The sequence below is a fragment of the Sceloporus occidentalis genome, unplaced genomic scaffold (assembly GCF_023333645.1).
Source record: "Sceloporus occidentalis isolate IW3139 unplaced genomic scaffold, rSceOcc1.0.p SCAF_2, whole genome shotgun sequence".
NCBI lineage: Eukaryota > Metazoa > Chordata > Lepidosauria > Squamata > Phrynosomatidae > Sceloporus > Sceloporus occidentalis.
In genome coordinates, this window is record NW_028316982.1 from 129,862,175 (window position 1) to 129,885,450 (window position 23,276).

The 23,276-nt window shown below is 39.1% G+C and overlaps 1 protein-coding gene across 2 annotated transcripts in view; it reads right to left on the reverse strand.

Moving 5' to 3' along the window:
* FGFRL1 (fibroblast growth factor receptor like 1) overlaps positions 1 to 23,276 on the reverse strand; it is a 238,814-nt gene that overhangs the window by 100,413 nt on the left and 115,125 nt on the right. For both annotated transcript variants that reach the window (XM_089510977.1, XM_089510978.1), the window contains one exon: positions 18,053 to 18,325. In XM_089510977.1, the coding sequence (XP_089367103.1) occupies positions 18,053 to 18,325 (273 nt within the window). The remainder of the gene's footprint in view (positions 1 to 18,052; positions 18,326 to 23,276) is intronic.

Below are 23,276 nucleotides of genomic sequence, written 5' to 3' on the forward strand. Positions count from 1 at the left end.
AAGTACTGTATATACTCATTTATAAGTCACCATCATGTATAACAGTGATGGCGAACTTTTTGGAGACTGAGTGCCCAAACCGCAACCCAAAACTCACTTATTTATCGCAAAGTGCCACGTCCCTCTGGCTTTCTAGTAACAAACTCTAGCAAACTCTGTGCTGGGGAGATGGTGTATATGCCCACAGAGAGGGCTCTGAGTGCCACCTCTGACACTAGTGCCATAGGTTCGCCACCCCTGATGTATAAGTTAAGGGCATGGGGGGGGTGTGAATTACGGATTTTGATATGATTCATGCATAAGTTGAGGCTAAAACATAGAAGTATGTAACAAAGTTTGTAAAGAATAGACATAGCAAGGGACTTACAAAATTCTCTCAGGCATAACTGTGCTCCTCCTAAAGACTGGATGGATGGGGAGAGGACTATGGTAAATGGTAGCTCTGGGATGTATGGAGGAGGCAACCAGGTGCAGGAGAGGCTAAGAAAATGTGGACATGTCAAGAAGGATGTAAAGGCAAAGCAAAGAAAATAGCAACTACATTTGCAGTGGCTACAGCCTTTGACTTTAATGCAATAACTTTGCCTGATTTTAACCATGAAAATCTGACAAACATACATAAATCTCTTATTCAGATCCTTCAAAGCCTGATTCTTCTCAGCACTCCTTTGAGGGTAAGTGCCAAAGAGCTGCCATTATTGCTATTTTGCCACCAAGGGATTCAAAAAGGTCAGAAGTGGTGTCATGGTGGAGAAAGTAGAGGGGACCAGTTTGTTTTAGGTGATCCCAGGACAGACTAAGTTCTCACCTCTCGTCACTGAACTCAAAGAAGGGGATAGTTACTTTTTTGATAAGAGTTACAATACAGTACTTACTCAGGGATAAGTCAACCCAGGTTTTTGGGGTCAATATTTTGACTAAAATTTCTAGATGTATGTATGAGTATATACAGAAGGCTCAGAGGAACTCCATTCATTTAAAAAAGAGAACCCACCATGGCAAACCCCACTCACAGGTACCAAATGGCCAAGCATCATAGAAAGATTTCACAACCAATGATATCAAGTGCCACTGAGATGTCTAACAGAATCCAAAGGCATGGATTCCCTCTGCCTACCTCCCAATACACATTATCTATCAAGATGGCCAAGACATCTCTGTTTTGAAATCAAGCATTAACATACACTAAAAGAATCCAGATAATCAACTGAGAAAAACCTGAACATCAGGACTATGTCCCAAAAACACAGATTAGACATTGACTGATAATTGTTAGAGGTGAGGAGAGACAATGTAAGGCCTTTTCAGTAAAGATCCTACCAATGGACGCTAGATAGATGGCAGCATTAAACATCTTACTGTTTCTAATGTGAAGTCCAAGAAAGAGTGAATACAAGTAATTCTATCAGCAAAATGTTTTGAAAACACTTCTCCTTCTTTGGAGGTTTTAAACAGAGGCTGGATGACCATCTGTTGAGGTGCTTTGATTGTATATTCCTGCATGGCAAAAGGTTGGACTTTTGTGGTCCCTTGTGGTCTTTCCAGCTCCATGATTCTAAAAACCTGTCATAGAAGCTTCAAATTGTTCTTTCTTAATTCCCTAGGAAACAAACTTTCTTAACAAAACAATCTCCTTAACAAAAGCTCCTTAAAAAAGTTTTGGAAAGTTATTTTCTGGTCTCCTGATCCCAGAATCCTCCAGTCAGCATGGCCACAGTAAAGAAATCTTTCCATTTCCCCTCACCATAGCTTGGGAAAAGCCATCCTGAACATGATAGGTTATTGAGAGAGTTGTGGTCCATAACTCATGGAATCCTGAGAGTACCACAATGCAAAACTATGAAACAGAGATATTAGTGTTGTCTCTTAAGCCCTAACTATAAATTTAGGGCAGCAGGCTCATATCTTTTAAACACGGTCCTCTTCCATTCACATTCAAAACAAGGATACTATCAGTTAAATGAACAAATAGGCATAAAACAGAATGTGCCTGAAACCTCCATTCATATTCCCTAAGTCCCAGAGACCAGGTCCCAGATGCTGAGCTGTTTGGAATCAAATACTTGAGGAAAGGCTACAGTGAAGAAGCCATAGGTGGCAAGAAATTGTACTCACACACAAACATACATATATAAATCTGTGTACTGCTTTGTCCTTTTAAACTGTTCACGTGTGGGTGCGCATGCACAAACACACACATTTATGTGTGAAAAGGGCACACCCATCTTTAAAAACTTGTATTATAAGTAGTTTGGGCTGAGAGAAATTCATAAAGGGGGCTTGTTTAAAGTAACAGCTCCCTCTAATGAGAGCACCATAAGGAAAAGTAAATGAAGAGTAATATTCTTTGGCTCTATCCCCAAATAGTTCTCTACAAAGGTTCTTTTCACATACTAAAGATCACATCATTTTGCCTGAATTAACTACTGCTGTGCTCCTGACTGGCTTGCCTATGGCCAATTTTGGAAGAGGGACTGCACAAGATCAGATGTTACCCAACCATTAATATTTGTTGGAGTTCTAATTCAACTCCATTCCAAGACAACATGTACTTCAAGGCATTGGGATGACTGGGAAGGAAATTTAAAACATTCATCACAAGTAAAATGAATTTCCAGAAAGCTTTCATACTTTTCTTTTCTGGAAAATTGAACTTTCTACACCTAGTTCTGAAAGATGAAACACTTCCAAGATTCCCCTGTGGATAACAAAATCCGTGGATGCTCATGTCCCATTAAATATAATGACATAGCAAAATGGTGTCCCTTATAAAAAATGGAGAATCAAGGTTTGATATTTGAAATTTATACTATTTTTTTGAACATTTTCAAACCGTGTATGCTTGAATACGTGTATAAAAAATCAGTGTACAAGAAGGGCCAACTGTACTGCAATTTGTATTTTAGTGTATTAAATATTGTTACACTTTGTGGGAAAGGGAAGGGGTACTGCTGAATGTTGAAAAGAAGCCACTGTTGTCAAAAGGTGTTCTAAGATTTTACACTTTCCTTTCCCCCACACCAAACATCTTGTGCTGCAAAGGCAACACACTTCACCTTGCAAACTGGCATTGGTAAGTGGTAGAAATCAATGGTAAAATACAGCACATAAATTCACTATTCAGTTGAATGTTGGTACACTGTTCTCTAGAGCATCTGTTCTATCCTTAGTTGCAGGACTGCTTATAGTCCAGATGATATCTGAGGCTGAGCCTTTTTCTCCCACCCAACGCTTCTTCGCATCCCATGAAGCCTGCCCCTAGTGCCACCTAGGCTCTTTTCTCAATGCAAAAAGAGGCACAAGTCAGAGATAAAGGCAAGGATTCCTTTTCTAGGGCTAGGGAAAGGCAATTTTCTCTAGACTGGGACAGAATAAGGGGCGCAGGAGGGAAAGCCTGCAGCAGACAGAGCAGTCACTCTGCATCACTGAAAAGACAGTATTAACACTACAAAGGGGGTTCATGTCCCCACGTTGTCCACTGAGCAGCCCCTACGACAGTAATAATTTTAACAAGACTGCAGAATCAACAGGATAAGCTTCCTGGGACAAAAGGTTTGGAATATGAAAGAGGTGGAGGGAATATCTCCTCCTTAAAACAAAATTTCAGGCCTCAGCATAGAAACTGGAAAAGTGGAAGCAGAATCAAAGTGCAAATTTACAGCACTTTATAAATAAAATACAATAATAATAATAATAATAATAATAATAATAATAATAATAATAATCTGGAGTGAACAGAAATGGGGATCAAAGGTTCTTAACACTTGGAACCTTTCCATTATTCCTTCAGAAATATAAGGATGACTGAAACATATTCAGAGACAACTATCTCAGAAGGAATGCCCAGCAGTGGTGAGAAGGCCCTTATTTGGAGGTTTTTAAACAGAGACTGCATGACCATCAGTCGGGAGTGTTTGATTATGTATTCCTGCATGGCAGGGGGTTGGCCCTTGTGGTCTCTTCCCACTCTTATGGTTCTATGATTATACGGTGGGACCTTGTTATATGCTGGGGTTTAGTTCCAGGATCCCCTGTGGATAACAAAATCAGTAAATGCTCAAGTCCCATTAAATATAATGACAGAAAAAATGGTGTCCTTTATATAAAATGGAAAATCAAGGTTTGATATTTGAAATTTATATTTTTAAAAACATTTTCAAACCATGGATGCTTGAATCCGTGAATAAAAAATCCCTGAATTAGAAGGGCTGACTGTATATAGCTCCTTGCTCACCGCACAACAAACAATGCAGAACAAAATACACAATTTGGCTATCACAAAGATACACAGACATACACAATTTGCATAATGTGCACAGGTTACATGATTCATTTTGAACACTTTGACACTTTGAAATGATCTTCTCAATGACTACTTCCTTTCATTGGTATATAATCACTTCCCAGCCCTGCAAAAAATCAAAATAATGATCACATCTTCTTTCTCTGCAAATGGCTTGCATTGGGAATTCCTAGAATTACTTTACCCAAAACTGTAACTCTGAGTTCCCCTGCAGGCCACTTTCTTTGCCAAAGTATATTGTGGCTACCAGAAGAGTCCGTAGTGGGCTTGGAGTTGTCAAGGGACACTGCAAACAAACAAAACACAAAGACTGGGCTGTGATAGGGGTTTGTGGCGCCGTTACTGTCCTCTGAAAGATTCCTAGAATTTCTCTGGAGGGAGCAACAGGCAGGTCAGGGAATTCCACATTGCAGGGGAAGTGTTCTTTCCTTCCTCTACCACCTGCCAGTCAAGAAAAGAATTGTCTTCCACTCAGTAACGTGAAGAGGAGATTGTGACTTCCAACCACATATAAAACAGAAAAACAAAATTCAAACAAAAGAAAGCGGTACCTGCTGAAATAAATGAAGATGCCTTTTCAGTGCAAAAAGTACCACTGCAACAAGAAGCAGGTAATCCAGCCCTGTTGGGAAATCAGACCCTGCACCCCAAATAATTATTCTTCTATTTTTAAAATTACAATCAAAACAGAATTTTATAGACACAAGTGTAATTGCACTACATGAGACTCCTCAGTAAATATATTTAGTATTCATTCTCTCTATATATTCTGTAAAAGGTGAAAAAAATCTGATCCTGATAAAACAGGGCTTGAACACATTTCTGGCTCAAACCTCCATGATTTAATTTCAGAGAGGACTGCATAACCTCTTAAATGCAAATGAATCACATTTTAACAATGCCAATTTAATCACACCATGCCAATTAAAGCCAAATCCTAAGGTAACCAAGGTTGCAGCCTAGAGTAATGGCTCCGAACAGCATAACACTCAGTAAGGGAGTGGTCCCTTGGTATCCACAGGGGTTTGGTTCCAGAACCTGCCATGAATACCCAAATCTGTGGATGTACAATGGCATAGTAAAATGGCATCCCTTATATAAAATGGCAAAATCAAGGCTTGCTTTTTGGAAAATTAATACACACACACATATATAAATTCAAGCTGTTGATGGTTGAATCTGAGGATGCAAAATCTGTGGATATGGAGGGCTGACTGTAAACCTACTCCAGCTTCTGCCTGAAACTCAAGGAGCACATTTCTCACTCCAAATCCTGGATTCTCCAGTCAAATTTAGTTTCTGTGGATCCCCTATGCTCAAGTGGGCTTCCAGTTTTACAAGCCATACCAAAAATAAAAGGAAACAAATTTAGAGGTTAAAAGAAAGGTCTATGGGGAAAATGTGATCTCTATCCTCCCCGCCCCCTGCCCCCAATTTTCTTCAGTACTATTATCATATAGCTGCATGGTGCCAGAACAAAATTGTTTTCATTTTGTTCCCGTTGTTGGTCCCCTCTGCCGATTTCTTTTTCATCACTTTCATATGCTTCACTTGAAAGGATTCTTTACAGCATGATCCCAACTAACCAGAGACCAAAAAATGAAAACAATTTTGTTATGACACCATGCAGCTATATGACAATATCAATGAAGAAAAAAGGCCAGTCTGCTCTCATCCCAAATATATTCCCATTACCCAGGCAATTAAGTTGATCTTTCATCGATTTGTTTGTGGTGCACTACACAACAAGGCTTTAACTTAATCCACTCCTAGTCCCACGCAGTTATGCATGCCTACCTGTTGCCCAACATGGATGCTCAACTGGATGTGCATCCAGTTGAAAGTAATAGGATTGAAAACAATGTATCAGAGATCAGAGTCCATTATATACAGCTGTGGATTTCACTGAAATACGTAGTATGGATTTCAATGGAAGGGGTATTCAGTTGGTCTTCTGAAGGTGCATCCTGATGTTGTTGTAGTCAACTATGCATCCCTACAGTAGGTGAGGCTAAAGAAGCATACAGTCGTCCCTTCATATCCACAGATTTTTTTTATCCACAGATTCAACCACCCATAGTTTGATTGTGGAAACAAAAAGCGGGATATAAATTAAAGTTTTATTATTTATTATTTAAAATATTAAAAAATAATTTCCAAAAAGCAATCCTTGATTTTCCCATTTTATATAAGGGACATCATTTCACTGTGGCACTTTATATAATGGGACTCGAGCATCCACGGATTTTGGAATCTACAGGAGCTCCTGAAACTAAACCTCAGTGGATACCAAGGGCCACTGTATTTTCCATCCCACCCAACTCTAGTGCCTTATGTAAAGTGTTGTACGCTTTGCTAAAAAAAAAAAAAAAGTGAAAGAGCTCTAGGAAAAGAAGTGAATTTTATGTGGAAATATATAAACGTTCATTTCAGTAGCTATTTAAATGTTCACATAGTGTGAGAATTCTCCAGGTTGTCTTGTGCTACATCTTGATGTAGAAGGTTTTAATTCTCCACAAAAAAGGAAATCCTTTCACGACTTCTCCCCAAAAACACCCACCCACATATGAGGCAGTGATCATGGATGCGGCAGTAGGAGAGTTCCTTCTTTACTGTGCAATTTTTTTAAATGGAAAAGCACTGGGTTCTTTTTATCTTACTGGATTTTGTATTATGAAATGACTGCTAACCATTTAATTAGTGTGCAAATAATCTCATTGTTCTCCATTGTTTGTCTTCTTATTGTACAGTAACCCATTACAGAATCACAGCATCCAAAGAAAGATGAAGACTGGGGCATTTTTACATGGTGCAGGTTCTTCTAATTCCTTGTTAACACAAATCTGTGTTTTTCCAGTCTTGTGACTTCTAAAAGATAAATCCTAAAATGTCAAATGTTTATCTTCACAGATACAAACTACATCAGAAAGAAGACAAGTGACTTCTTTTACATAATGTAAGTGCATTTTGCTTATTTTTTTCAAGAGAAGGGAACAGAGGAGAGAGAGAGAGAGAGAGAGAGAGAGAGAGAGAGAGAGAGAGACCTACTCTGCCTAGGCAAGCAAAACGTGTCCATGTGTTATGAATGGTGGCATTTGATGAATAATTCCCCATAGAATCACAGAGTTGGAAGAGACCACAAGGGCCAACCAGTCCAACCCCCTGCCATGTAGGAACTCTCAATTAAAGCATCCCTGACAGATGGCAATCCAGCCTCTGTTTGAAGACCTCTAAGGAAGGAGACTCCACTACTCTCCAAGGGAGTTTGTTCCACTGTCGAACCACCCTTACTGTCAGGAAGATCCTCCTAATGTTGAGGTGGAATCTCTTTTCCTGGAGCTTACATCCATTGTTCCGTGTCCTGTCCTCTGGAGCAGCAGAAAACAAGCTTGCTCCCTCCTTAATATGACATCCTTTTGACATCTTGACTTCTCAGCCTCAGAGTTGTGCAGCTGCACAATTTTATGAAAAAAACACACCGGAAGGCACCTTAAACACAATAAAGCTGTCAAAAGAAATAATCTTACAGCCATAGCACCCTTGCAGCTTGGCAGACACTGAAAAATGCAGCACAATCTGGATGTTAAATCATATAATTCTGCCATCATTAGCAGACTAATAGGTCATCTTTGCAAAATGAGAGTGGTCATCGTTGCAATGGCCAACTGTTTTTAGAAATTCTCAATTGAATAAATGAATATTTATACAAAATTTAGGAAAGTCCCTATACTGTTTGGTCCCTCATGTCTATTTTCACATTTATTACCAGAGGTAAGCACTGTAAATAAAGTTTTCTACATAAGAACATGGATCACTATATAATAAGAAGGATTAGAATGCATGCTATACTGCTATTATAGAAAATACAGTACATTCTTTACTGGTATCATATACTGAGATATGTGAAGTGAATCTTTAAAAATATTTTTCATACTCTGTTGAAATTAGATACTGAAATCCAGTTTCAGCATGAAAATAAGATATTATGTTATTAGAATTAAAAGGCACAGGTAATTTACATTTAAATGGTGAGTACATGTTTATAGGTAGAATGCGAAAGACTGAGAAACAGTTTCTGAATTGGTAAATACAATTACTGAAAGGCACAGGAATGGAAGCAATTATGACGTAAAACCATTTTGCCTAATCTCCACAACCAATGTTGACTTATATTGCTTGAAGAACACTTCAAAACAGCCAAAGGACAGAACAGAAATAATAACCTGTAATGGCTGAGAAGACCAACTAGTAGTAGGCACTTGACTCCCTCAGTTCATTCGCAAGCTGGCTTCTTACTACCATGCTCTTCCTTAGCACCTGAGACAGAGCAGACTGTAGTAATTCAGAACTATAAACAAATCAAGCCACCTTTTAAGCAACAGTTACCAAGGACTTTGTTTTCTGTTTTGGATTTTTCCAGATATTGAAATAACTGCATATATATAAAAGAAATGAAAGGAAGATAGAAACAAAATCTTGAATACTTCTGTACAACAATTAGTTCATAAAGATACGGTATAATACTACAAAAATCAATGCAAAGCAATAGAAGCTGACAACAAAAGAAGAATAAGAACAAGAATAACAAAAGACTTCTTCCCCAAGATCTAAGAATTCAAAAAGAAGCTTAAACCAAGGGTGGGGTGTGCCGTATGATCAGAAGAGAAAGAACCATCACACTAATTTCCCATGCAAGCAAAGCCATGCTCACAATTCTGCAGCAAAGACTCCTACCATACATGGAACAAGAAATCCCTGAGGTGTAAACTGGATTTAGAAAAGGAAGAGGCACTAGAGAGCACATTGCAAGCATATGTTGGACAATATTGAGCACCAAGTTATTCTAGAAGAAAATGTGCATGTGCTTTATTAACTATAACAAATACAGTACAGTGCGCCCGCGTCATACGCAGGCGCGCTTTACATGGACTTGAGCTTACGCACTCAAGCCACGGGGCGCGTGCGGGGTAGAAGGGGCGGCACGTCCAATTGAATGGGTGTGTGCGCCCGTTGCGCCCGTTGCACCCTGTACGCCGCCGCGTCACCGCGCACGAGCCCCATTGTTTCCAACGGGGCTTGAGCATAGGCGGAATTCACCTTACGCGGAGGGGTAAGGAGAGGGTGGACTGTACTTTGACTGAATAGAACATGACATGGCTTGTGCTTAGAGGAACTGGAGTGCTGCAACATCTGATCGTCCTAATGCATAACCTGTACTCAGGATAAGAGTCTCTCGTCGGAACAGAACACAGAGAAAACATAGTGATGCCCAATCGGAAAAAGGGTCAGACAAGACTGTATATTATCACCCTATTAACAACAATTTATTACGGCATACAGCCAGTACAAAGATAGAATACAATCATGACCAAATATCCATATAGACACAATATGATCAGGATGTCCATATATATCAATGAGAAATCTAAAATGGGATAAAACTCTCTACCGTGTGGCGAATTACAAGGGAATTTTAAAGAATTACAGAAATATTACAAAAGGGTTTCTTTGGCATAGTCATTTAAGTGTCAATAGCAAGAAAATAATAATAAATAATAATAAAAAGGCATATCCCATCCATATACATATAGACGGGCATCGTCAATCAATTTGTAAAAGCAGATAAAATTTCATACAACAAGTCACATAATATCTGGAGTAATAATGGCAATTATTTCACAAGGTTTACTGTATCTGTTTCAAATATCTTATACGGAGAGTAATAGCAGCTGCAAGGAATTTAGCAACTCTGCTGGTTGCACATTCATTACAGTCTGCTAAAAGATATTTGACATAGAATTTATTCTTTCTTCCAGGTAGTTGTTTAATAATAGGAGTTATATAAAAAGCACAGGTCTCTATATAAAGGGGGCAACAAAGAAGGATCTGACTGATTGATTTGACTTCCTCAAGGCCACAAGGACAAAACCGACAATGGTAAGGTACTTTTTTGTATCTTCCTTCCAGAACTGTAGATGGAAGGATATTTAACCTTGCTAGCATGAAAGCCCTTCTTTGCTTAGGGATGGTCAGATATTCAAAGTATCACCCTACTTATTAAATCTGTATGCAGAAAATATCATACACCGAGTGGGCTTGGACTCAGAGGCAGGAGGAAGGGAATATAGGAGGAAGGAACATTAACAACTTAAGATATGCAGATGACACAATACTACTAGCAGAAACAAACAAAGATCTAGAGTAATTATTGTAGAAGGTCACAGAGAAAAGTGTCAAGGTTGGATAAATGCTGCATATTAAAAAAAAATGACCACAGAAGATCTACAAGACTTCATCCTAGACAATTTGAAAACTGAAAGTCAAACAGCCTCCATACCTTGGCTCAAATATTATTTGGAATGGAAACTTCAGTCAAGAAATCAGAAGACGACTAGGGGAGCATTCACATTTACGTTTTTGTCCTGCAGAGATCCAGATCTCCAAGATGATGCAGTACAGGATCAATGTTCCCACTACGTTTAATGAGACCAAATCTCTCCAAGGCATTTAAATCCTCTCTGGCATTCACACATGCACTGCTTTACTTCAACATCGAAGCGCCTCCATGTCCAGAAATGATCCCCACGATCTGGATCGATTCAGTAGCTTACTCCCATTACTGAAGATCCAGATCGCTCTGGACCTTTTAAAAAGACACACTTAACTACACAGTGTCAAATACACTGGGTTAATTGGGTTTTTTCATGCCCTCCCCCCAAACAGCGCCGGGTGCATTAAGGACCAGTGGGAATGTCACAGAAATATCCCGCTTTCATACCAAGTTATTTCCACACTATGAATAAGGCGTAGGATTGGGAAAGGCTGCTATAAAAGCTTTAATGAAGGTAAAGATTCTGTAAAATCCTGAAGTCAGAAATCTTCTGAATTTGTAAAACATATACTATGGACACAATTTAGTCATACTTTTACACTGAAAGACATGGCAATCTGAATAAAATAAATATATACTGTAGAAATCAGTTTAACTTAGACACTAATTCCATTTCTACCACTAAATGAAGTGAGAGGTATATAATGAGCCAGATCAAAGCAATAGTAGAACATCAAGACTAGCCAGCATTGTGTATTGCTTTCTTGCAAAATAATGCTAATAATTAATACATTTATTAAAATATGGAGGCTTGATGCCTATATGGATGTAACAGCAACCACACACTCCATGGCATCTGCAAAGGATTGTGGGTTAAACAGATCCATATGTCAAGGATTTAAATTTACCCTGGCAGTAATTCTGGTTTGCATTTGTCTACCGCAGGATGGTATATGCTGGTGAAATTGTATACGCATACATATGTGTATGAATTTCATGCTTACAACCATGGAAAAAAAATCTTTTCATTTTCTTTAAATTGTGAACAGGTGTTGTCACCTTCTGAACTTAACTCCTATGTTACAACTTCATGAGGGAGAAGGAGAATGATGAAGAGGAGAAGAGGGGTCTACTGGAAACTAAGGGCCATTTGTTGGCTAGTACAGGATAAACCCTACAGTGTAGGATATCACTCTAGCATAAGCCCTACAGCAGAGCATGTAAAAAAACAAAATGAAACTAATGAGGGAGGAAACCTTGTCACAGAAAAGAAGAGGAAGAAAAGAATGAAACTATTATTTTAACATAAAAACAAGCAATTAAAATTAAGATTACCATTGCCCACATCCGACTCTTGCTTTACTGGTGAAGGAATCAAGGCTCATAGCTACCAGTTATAACAATGTCACTTCCTGAATAACATCATTATATTTACACTGGGCCACAGTCTTGTCTTTGCATTTGCACAGCACAGGAACGTGTCTCCAGTCAAACATCTCAAGACATTCAAATCTCACAGCACAACTGTATAGTCATTTTGTAGACCTCCTTTATAACAGTTTTTGGTAGCTTCAAGTTGAGTGTAGAACCTCAGTTAGAAAGTTTTTAGCACAAGGAACGATGAGAGGAAGATTTAGTCATCAAGTACAATCCACATGGACATGCTCTTAAAGTAGTTTCATTTAAATTAACAGAAGATGTGCAGGAGAAAATACTGTATCTTTGTGAAGTTCCGATTCATTTTAATGAGGCTGGCCCTTGAGAAAAATCCTGCTGCAGTAGTGTGCGAATCACTCTGAGAACTTCCACTTCAAATGCCAAAATGTTTTGGAACAGTCCTGAATCTACTTGCTACTAGTTACCAATATACATGATAACATAAGAGATAACTGCCATCTACCTTTTGTTAAATACAGGGGCACTGTGTTATTATGCCATAAAATGCACTCAAAATAACTGAAAAGGAACCTGGTAGTAGGCACGGATGCAACATATATGAATTTAACATAAAAATCTTGATGCTATTTATTGTAGGAAAATATCATACTACAAAATTAGGCAAGTTGGAATCCAATGTTACAAAACTACAGAAGGGATGTTTTTCACTTTTTTATGCATTGGTCCATGCACATGAAACAAAAGAGTGGCTCTGTGATATGAACTAGTACGAGACAAGCCTATTCTTAGTTGATTGTTGTCATTTTAAAATTCCCTTGAAAGTTTTAAACTTTGTTTCACCTTTCTCTGAAAACTGTGCACAGTACATTCACTAAGTAATTGGCAGTATGAGAAATATTTGCTAGGAAGCAATTGTCACAAGCCCCCCAAAATGATTTTGTCACGCTCTCCCCCAGGTAGCAGATGGATTCTTATTTTGCACTTCAGAATTTTTTCACAGCTTAAATGATTTTGAGACACAGATTAATGAAGTCCACAGAGAGAACTGTCGCATAAACTGTATTTTATACAATGTGTCAAGAAACATATTAAATAAACAGAAAATGGTGTACTTTCAGTGTACAAACTGAGTTTTATAAATCTATAAAGACTCTCTTAATAGATTTTCTTTTACACAGGGTAATGATGTATTGGCTGAGACCTGACATCACTGATGTAGTTACAGATGTTAAACAATATCATCCCCTGACCTGACTCCACATCCACTCAATCTGCCTTAATAACCAGCGGCCACCAAGTGACTGAGGTCTATTCTGCTGGTGACTGAGGCACAACAGGATGAAGTTTCCAGCTCTCTCCCCAACAGTAAACAAGGCTGCAACAAGGGGTTGCAACAGGGGTTTTGCTTCTGATTGTCATGTTCTTACTCACTGGCAGGAAGAGGATGAAAATGTCATCTTGTGCTTCCATCATTGGCAAAACAAACCTCCATTGCTCAGTGCAGCTGCTGGCTATCAAGGTAGGTTTGGAAGAGCATTTAGGGAGTCCTGGTGGCACAGTGGTTAAATGCCAATACTGCAGCCACAACACTGTAAGTTTGATCCTAGAGGAAGGCTCCAAGGTCCACTCAGCCTTCCATCTTTCGTAGGTCAGTACCGCAGCTTGTTGGGGGCAATTGGCTTACACACTGTAAACTGCTTAGTTCACTGATAAGTGGTATAGAAATGTACTTGCCATTGCTATTTGTACTTGTGTGTCAAGGCTGTAAACATGAATACCAAGCAGTTACCAATGTATAGGAGTGTAACTTATACACTTGCAACTGCACAATAAGATACCAGTCAATTTATTGTGTACAAGACAAAGAAAACATAAAACCACAATTAACTCAGCAGGGAAAAAACTATTTTGAAGGAAATTCTGTGTATGGTAAATACTCTTATAATCTGGGTGAGTCAATGTGTGATTTGAACAGAGAAGCAAGAACTTTGCAAGTTGCAGACAAAAACTGAAAGCTCAGCTTCACTTATACAGTGCGCCCATGTTATACACATTTTAAGTGAATGGGGCTCAAGCATAGGTGGAATTTGCCTTACGCGGGGGGGGTGGGGTCTGGAATGGATCCCCGCGTAAGGCGAGGGTCCACTGTATATTAGATCAGAAAGAGACACTCCTTCCATTTGCTTCTGGCTCCAGATATGGTTAACAACTCTGTGCAGAGGCTACTCTTGTTAGGTAATAGCTTCATGTGCTCTTCCTTTTTTAAACAACTTATTTTTTAATAGCTTACTTACTTTCAGCTTACTTTTGATACATTCATTTGCTGAATGACTAATGGTAGCAGCCAAAGAAAAGAGATTTACAGGATCTTTGCTATACACAAGCTGTACAAAATACACAGCACATTTGTTTTCCTGGTCTACAGATAATTCTGTCGGATAAGAAACTCTTGTATTTGATCCCTGGAATGCTAATTCTGATTAAAGATGAGTTCTGTCTCTCCACTGTAATTAGCATCTCAAATCTTGTGGTAAGCCGCAAAACCTATTAAGCTTTGCTGTGAGAGGGAATTGTGCCTTCTACTTAGACTGGCTAGGTTTCTACTTAGAGTAATTGGGCTTATAAGGTTTTGTTTTGTTTTTGCTGAGAAGAATATAGCAAGATTCTGTAACTGTTAGGTCCCAACATCCATTTGCAATTACCATGTATACTCGATTATAAGTCAACCTTATGTATAAGTCGAGAGAAGGTTTTGGGACCAAAATTATGGATTTTGATATTACCCATGGATAAGTCGAGGGTAAAATTTAGGGGCATCTAACAAAGTACGTAAAGGACAAAGAAAAGGAAAACAATGCCAAAGAACTTACAAACTTCCAGCAGGCATAACTGTTTGCATTCATATTAAACGCTGGAAGGATGAGAAAACAGAGGTGGTTCAGTGCTTCCAGGGCAGATGACATTCTTGCCTTTCACTAGAGGATGGTTCCTTTTTTTAATGAGAGTTAAAGTACAGTACCTACATTGACCCATGAATAAGTTGACTCAGGTTTTTTGGGTCAATTTTTGGCCTAAATTTCTAGACTTACACATGAGTATATATAGTAATACTACAAATACATCCTATTGCAGACACAGTTAACAAGGAAGAACATCACTTTTATTTATTTTTATACTTATGAGGGTATGCCGTCAATTGTCAAGGAGGATTAGATGATATCTCTTGCATATGGACTTATGCTTCTGCCTGATGACTCTATAAACATATACAGTGGGCCCTTCCCTTATGTGGGGGATTCATTCTGGACTCCCCCCACCCCGCGTAAGGGGAATTCCGCATATGCTCGAGCCACATTTAAATGAGGCGCGCCATTACACCTTACAAGGTGTGCTGCCCCTTTTCCCAGCACAGCTTTCAGCGTATGCTAAAAGCTGAGTAAGGCGTGCCCGTATATGACACAGGCATACTGTAAACCACTATATTCCACTTTAACTGCCATGGCAACATCCAATGGAATCCTGGGGCTTGTAGTTTGATTAGAGGCACCGGAGAAGGTCTCTGGCTGAGAATTCTAAATGCTCCCCCCTAAACTCCAAATCCCAGGATGCCATAGGATGTTACCAAGACAGTTCAAGTGGATTATGGCACTGTAGTTGTGTAGTTCAATGGAATCCTGTTGTGAATATTAAAGATGATAAGAGAAAGTAGCTTTGTACTGCAGGCCAGTAGGTTGTAGCAGTAATTTTTTTAAAAATTAAACTAAACAGCAATGCCTTTAAGTTACTTTTTAGAAGTGAGAAAAGCATACATTCTTTTAGAAGCCATAACAATGATGGTAACTGATACTAGAGAACTTTGGAACAGTAACAGTGTTATTATTTTTATAAAATAAAATAAAACTATGGATTGATGCGATTATTCAGTCTGAAATCTAAATGAACTGTATTTATCTTCCCTTAAGTCATAAAATCCTAAAAATTCTGAAGTACTGTTTTTGGAGAGGTTCTCCCTAGAGTAAGCCCGTTCAAATAAGACTTATTAGTCACAACCAACCTGAGTCTCATTGATTTTGATGGGCCTTCTGTGGATAGGACTAACACAGTTTTAGCCCATAATGTATAGTCCAGACCTTTGCACAAAATAAATGGGGAAACCGGAAGCTTTCATAATAAAATGTTTTAAAGTACTCTTAACATGTGCTGAGCACATTTAAAATCTGGAGCCGAGGTGAAACCTTTGAAAGAATCAGACAGTCACCCCTTGTGCTCACTTGGAGCCCTTCACAGGAGGTATAAATAGAATTTAAAGAAACTGCATTAGTAGGAGAGAAATATGAAATGCCTGCCAAAGACAACCTCGGGAACAATAAAATCAGACAAATAAGCTGTAACTGTTGTATCAATGAAAAACACTGGTTCTAAGACATTGCAGCTATAATCCTATATATACTTACCTGAGAATAAGTGTCACTGAAATAAGTGGGACTTATGTCTAAGTACATAAGGACTGCACGTAAGAAATTATATTCTTAGATCTCTTTTAGACAGAAGAAAATAACCTTTTAGCAAGTATATCCTTACTTTACCCTAAACCCTCCTAGACTGCATTAACAGCATGGATGGGGTCGGGGGGGAAATATCTTACAGAAGGGTTAATTGTACTAAATTTATACTTATTAGTAAGAACCTGAGGAATGCCAGACAAGAGAAAAGAGGGCATAAAACATGTAAAGTATCTCACACACCCATTTTCACGGACTTCAAAACTGTGTCTCTTGGCCGTTTGGGGGCAGCAAACAGAGGGGGACAAACTGGGGCACGGGTTTGTGCTGCCATTCAAGCCACCACGTTTTAAACAGGGATGGTACAGTATTTGCTAATTTTATTCTCCAAGGAAGCAATGAGTAGTTTCAACAATATTCTTCACACTGTAAGAAAGTCTTCAAACACCATTCATAGTTTGGGACTTATACTGTGCAAAATGTGCACATCTTTTGTGCAGAAAACAATATTAGCTGCAAAGGGAATAATATTTATGTGCGAAAAATAATATTTTTCAGCAAAAGTATTATTTTTGATGGAGAAAATGCTGAGCAGAAAGTGCAGGTTTATTCTGCACAAAACTTGCACACACTTTTTGTGCAGAAAATAGCATTTTTACATTGAAAATGCTTTTTCTTGAAAAAAATTAAAAATCACATTCTATCACAACTTTGGACAGAATGAGTCTCAAGTTGCAAAGATTCTAATCAATCCAGGATTTTTCCCCATCAAGATTTCCCAATATTTAAGAAATACTTTTTTAAAAATAAATATTTTTTTCAAATGTTTTTGAACAATCTTTTCCATCCTTAGTTTTACACTAACAAGTGATTTTCACTCAAGGGAATAAAATGCAAAGGCATAGAGACTGAATGTAATTATTATCCTGCCCTTAGAAGCGTTATTATGCTGTAGAATGAAGAATGTTGTGCTCTCTTGTGTGACTGCAATAGATACCACATTTTAAAAATGGACCAGCAGGCACAGACAGAAAATACCCTCTGTGCCCCTGTTTTTAAGTTATCATGAGAACAGGAAAAGTCTTAGACCTAATGCCAGTCTGGTGCCATTTGTTGTTATTCTAGATGATAATAGTGACCCCACTGTCCTTGCTATGCATGAGTTTAGAGAAAGGGTTGTTTGGGAACAACTGTGTTCCAGCAGAGATCACAAAGGCTAGTGTGACCTCGCCTTATCACCCAACTTTTCCTTTGTGGAACTCACTGCGATCTGTGTTTCAGTGATTATTGCATCACTCCTGTTTATTTGTAACCTTTGGCACCAGTACTGGCTAATCTTATCTTGAAACTGCTGCCTGTGACAGAGAGATGTGCAGTACTGTATGTAGCCTTGGCCATCCTCAAATATTGGGACAGGCTAGTTTTACAAGGCTGGTAGATTATTTACAGAGTGGATTTCCAACCTCTGGAGGCAGATATCGCCTCTCAAAGAACACAGGGAACTCTTGCTGTACTCACCAATCACAATGAGGGTATAGTTTACATTCATGCTGCCAAAACCGTTGGTGGCCTTGCAGATATATGTTCCTGCATCTTCACTTTCTACGTCCTTGATCTTCAGCCCTTGTTGGAGGACTCGGAATCTTGTCCATCCACTATGGATGGTTCGTCCATCTTTCATCCACATAGTGAGAGGAGGCGGATCACCCTCCACTGGACAAAGCAGCTTGATTGTTCTTCCTAATCTCACAGATTGCCGGTGGATCACTTTGTCAGCAATTCTGGGAGGGCCTGAGAAAGAAAAGGAAGAAATCCCAAACCACTTTTTTAGTTTTATTGTTGATATCTTAAAATACCTTCATTCAGAAATTATGGCCTGTTACAGACGGCCAAAATAAAGCTGCTTCGGGTCTCTTTGGAGGTATGCTATTTAAATGATGCATGGGTCCTAAGAGTCCAGAGGTCGCGCCAAAGCCACACTCCATTCCTAAGCACTGGAGTGCAGCTTTGGTGCAGCTTCCAGATTCTTAGGATGCGTGCATCATTTAAACAGCATACCTCCAAAGAGACCCGAAGCAGCTTTATTTTGGCAGTCTGTAACAGGCCTATGAGAATTTACTAAGAATTATGTATGCATAAAAACCAACCACTACTGCTTAAGCCTAAACTGGGAAACTCAAAGTCTTCAAATGGGTCAAGTAGCCCTATGAGAGAACTACTATGGATACTCAAAACATAAGAGTCTTCTTCCAGGACAGAAAGGGATAAAACTGAGGAATGTCACCTCCTACAGTTGGAAAGCAGATTGACATCTCTAGATAAAACAAGCCTGGTATCAGGGCCAGATGCCTGGACTTTTTCCTTGGTCAGAAAAGCAACAGCAACTTTTGAATGGCTGAGACTTGGATATGGCTGCTCATGATTCCAGGCTAGCCATGACTCCTTCATTTGCAAGCATCTAGTTTCACTATAGAAGAAAAGATCATACACACATTCTGAATCAAATGACATGTTGCCACCAATAGCAAATGCATAGATGGAAATTACACTGATTTAATTTTAAACTCTTGTTGCTCTTATTCAAACATCATAGGGAACAGACTTCTTCACTACCCCCAACTGCTAGTTGTTTGAAACATAACAAAACCCAAAAGTAAAATTAGTAACAGCATTGGCAGTTAAGACAATACATTTTCCCTTAATGTTTGCATGTATAGCAATTCTCTTTAATAGTGGCCAGCTGGAGTTTGTTCAACAAACAAAGAAAATCTTATGGAAGTTAACTGGGAATGGCCCTAGGCCACAAAGAATTTGATGGAGAGGGACTCCATTAAGGATACAGGATATCCTAATACAATTTATATCACTCTATTTATGTGCTATTAAATAAATAAAACAGCTGAATTATGCAGAACTCTCCTGAGATCGTGCTACATGAGACTGCATGGTAGCGTGGCATGTTTGAATGATACCATTGCCATGATGTGTGTTAATCTGTCTAAAGTAGCTAGCTCTCCATCATGAAGACAGTATCTTGACGTTAGATGTTGTGCTTGCCTCTGACAACAGCCAGGCCACCATCACAGTGACAAAGGTCATCATGATGTAGTAGTTTGAGCATTGGACTATAACTCTGGAGATCAAGGTTCAATTCCCCACTCAGCTATGGAAACCCACCTTGGGTAAGTCATACACTCTCAGCCCCAGAAAATCCAATGCCTTAAGGTTATCATAAATTGGAAACAATTTGAAAGTACACAACAACATCACAGTGGTAAACAACTGCAGCATAGTCAGAGCAGCCACAGCTGTTCCATTTCTACCATCAGAAAGTGTAGAAAAGTTGGGCTAGAGCACAGGGTCACTGCTAAAAGCAACATTGGACACCACTTGTGGAAGGTATCTGCCTCAGTTCTTGCATCTGGTTAGTCAGAGTTGGGAAAAAACAACTCCTGACGAAAGGCCTTGATACAGAAAGAAATATACTCTGGTTTCTCTTCAGATCAGATACAGAAAGGAACATTTATTATTGTTTATCTGACTCACAACAGGACAAACCCAGTGGGAATGGATATATGTATTCTTGGATGTCCATTTGAAAGATATGAGTGACAATATTCTCTTGTTCTTCTAAAACGAGTTAAGACTATTTAATCAAATTATGAGCCTTAAAGAATACGTTTAATTACATTGCTATGGGTGGATGCAAACATTGGGGGAATTCACTTGACTTGACAAGCCAGGGTTCTATGGGAAGCCTAGCTTGTCATGAACAAGTGGTATACAGCAGCAGGAGTGGCTAAATAGACTGTGGAGCTTCATGTCACAGTAGCTTTATTGTGTCATCTAGCAATTGCAGGCTTCCCTTTGGTAGTTATTACTTCCCAACAAACCAAAGAGATAATCTAGGGACGCAGTCTTGTCTTTATTCTCTGGTTTGTTGAGTGGGCTTTCTGCCAGATGACATAAGAAACCAACCATGGAGCCGAGCTTCATGGTTTTTTTTATCTGCATTCTCTGCAAAGGGAAATGCCTTAACAAGGAGCAGCAGTACACTGGTTGCTCATAACAAACTGCAGTTCCCACAAAGCCCTGGATTGTTGTATGTTACCAACATACATTATCATCTTCTATAATATTTAAGAAAAGTATTCTGCCATTTAACCTCATAGATCAACATTGCAATCCTTTAAATATTGAAATCAGTTTCTTTTCTACAGAAGAAAATCCAACTACTGCTTTAACTAAATACGGTTAAACTAAACACAACTTTGATACCATTTTAGATAATAAGAAATGCTCATGTGCTGAAATAATTGTAGCTAAATATTTCCAGGATATAAAAAGGCTTAGGGCAGGATTTTTACATCAATCCAGAGATCATCTCTTCATTACTTTTAACACTTATAAAGTTGTAAAAAGCATGTCACTAATCCAGTGATGGAGTCAGGGAGAGATGTGTTTGACACTGACACCAGGTTAATACAGGAATAAGAAACTGGATAATTGTTTATACTGGAGGAGTATAAATGTGGGCAGACTATATTTGAAGTATTTTATGGTGTCCAGTTGCGTCTCAGAAATTCCTGCCTCTCATATACTTCTCGAAAACTCTTGAGCTTTATTCCTCCTTGTGTCTTAGAGGTATCACTAGGCGTTCTTTAATGCTTAGCACCTCTTCTCATTAATCATCTAGCAATATACGTATTTGTGCTGTCAAAAATGAGAGTGTTCACAATTTGAGTATCATTTATACTAATAATACATTAGCCATGAGGTGCTTAGTTTCTCCTTTTACTTCCAATGTCCTCAGTGCCCTTTAACTCTCTCTCTCTCTCTCTCTCTCTCTCTCTCACTCTCTCTCTCTCACACACACACACACACACACACACACACACACACAAACAAACAATATACTAGTCTATGACTGGATAGAACCAAACTGAACCAAACCAAGGGTATTAAAAGAACTGGCAAAAGTAATATCGGAGCCATTGGCAATCATATTTGAAAACTCCTGGAGAACAGGAGAGATCCCAGCAGACTGGCGAAGGGCAAACGTTGTCCCCATCTTCAAAAAGGGGCTAAAAGAGGATCCCAACAATTATCGTCCAGTTAGTCTGACATCAGTTCTAGGAAAGATTCTGGAGCAGATCATTAAACAGAGAGTCTGTGAACATCTAGAAGGCAATGCCATAATCACAAAAAGTCAACATGGGTTTCAGAGAAACAAGTCATGCCAGACAAATCTAATCTCTTTCTTTGATAAAATTACCAGCTTGGTAGATGAAGGGACTGCTGTGGATATAGTATATCTTGATTTCAGTAAGGCCTTTGACAAGGTTTCCCATGACATTCTTGCAAACAAGCTTGTAAAATGTGGGCTAGACAAGGTAACTGTTAAATGGATCTGTAATTGGTTGACCGGACGAACCCAAAGGGTGCTCAACCATGGCTCCCTTTCATCCTGGAGAGAAGTGACCAGTGGGGTCCCACAGGGCTCTGTCCTGGGCCCAGTGCTATTCAACATCTTTATCAATGACCTGGATGACAGAATTGGGAGCATACTTATCAAATTTGCAGATGACACCAAATTAGGGGGAATAGCTAATACCCCAGAGGACAGGATCAAGATTCAAAATGACCTGAATAGACTAGAAAGCTGGGCCAAAGCTAACAAAATGAAATTCAACACAGAGAAATGTAAGGTATTGCACTTAGGGTGGAAAAATAAAATGCACAGATATAGGATGGGTGACACCTGGCTGAATGAAACTACGTGTGAAAGGGATCTAGGAGTCCAAGTAGACCACAAGTTGAACATGAGTCAACAGTGTGATGCAGCAGCTAAAAAGGCCAATGCTATTTTAGGCTGCATCAATAGAAGTATAGTGTCTAGATCAAGAGAAGTAATAGTGCCACTGTATTCTGCTTTGGTCAGGCCCCACCTAGAATATTGTGTCCAGTTCTGGGCGCCACAATTCAGAAAGGACATTGAGAAACTGGAGCGTGTCCAAAGGAGGGCGACAAAAATGGTGAAGGGTCTGGAAACCATGCCCTATGAGGAACGACTTAGGGAGCTGGGGATGTTTAGCCTGGAGAAAAGAAGGTTAAGAGGTGATATGATAGCCCTGTTTAAATATTTGAAAGGATGTTATATTGAGGAGGGAGCAAGCTTGTTTTCTGCTGCTCCAGAGAACAGGACCCGGAACAATGGATGCAAGCTACAGGAAAAGATATTCCACCTGAACATTAGAAGGAACTTCCTGTCAGTAAGGGCTGTTCGACAGTGGAATGCACTCCCTCGGAGGGTGATAGAGTCTCCTTCCTTGGAGGTCTTTAAACAGAGGCTGGATGGCCATCTGTCAGGGATGCTTTGATTTGGATTTCCTGCATGGCAGGGGGTTGGACTGGATGGCCCTAGTGGTCTCTTCCAACTCTACGATTCTATGATTCTATGATTCTATGATTCTATGAATTCTCATTCATGAGCACACACACACACACAAACACACACAACTATTTTTTTTCAGGAAAATGCATAAGGAATATGAAGTTTCATAGATTAGCAGAAGAATTTCAAGCTATCCAGTAGCCTTTGGAGATCAGTTCTTATGTGGCCTTTGTGTAGCAAAACCTTAATTCTGAAATTCCTTTCACAAGAAGATCCCGAGTTATTTCCCTCATCATTGGCCTTTACATTCAAAATACAACTTTCAGAGATATGAAAATTAGGCGAATT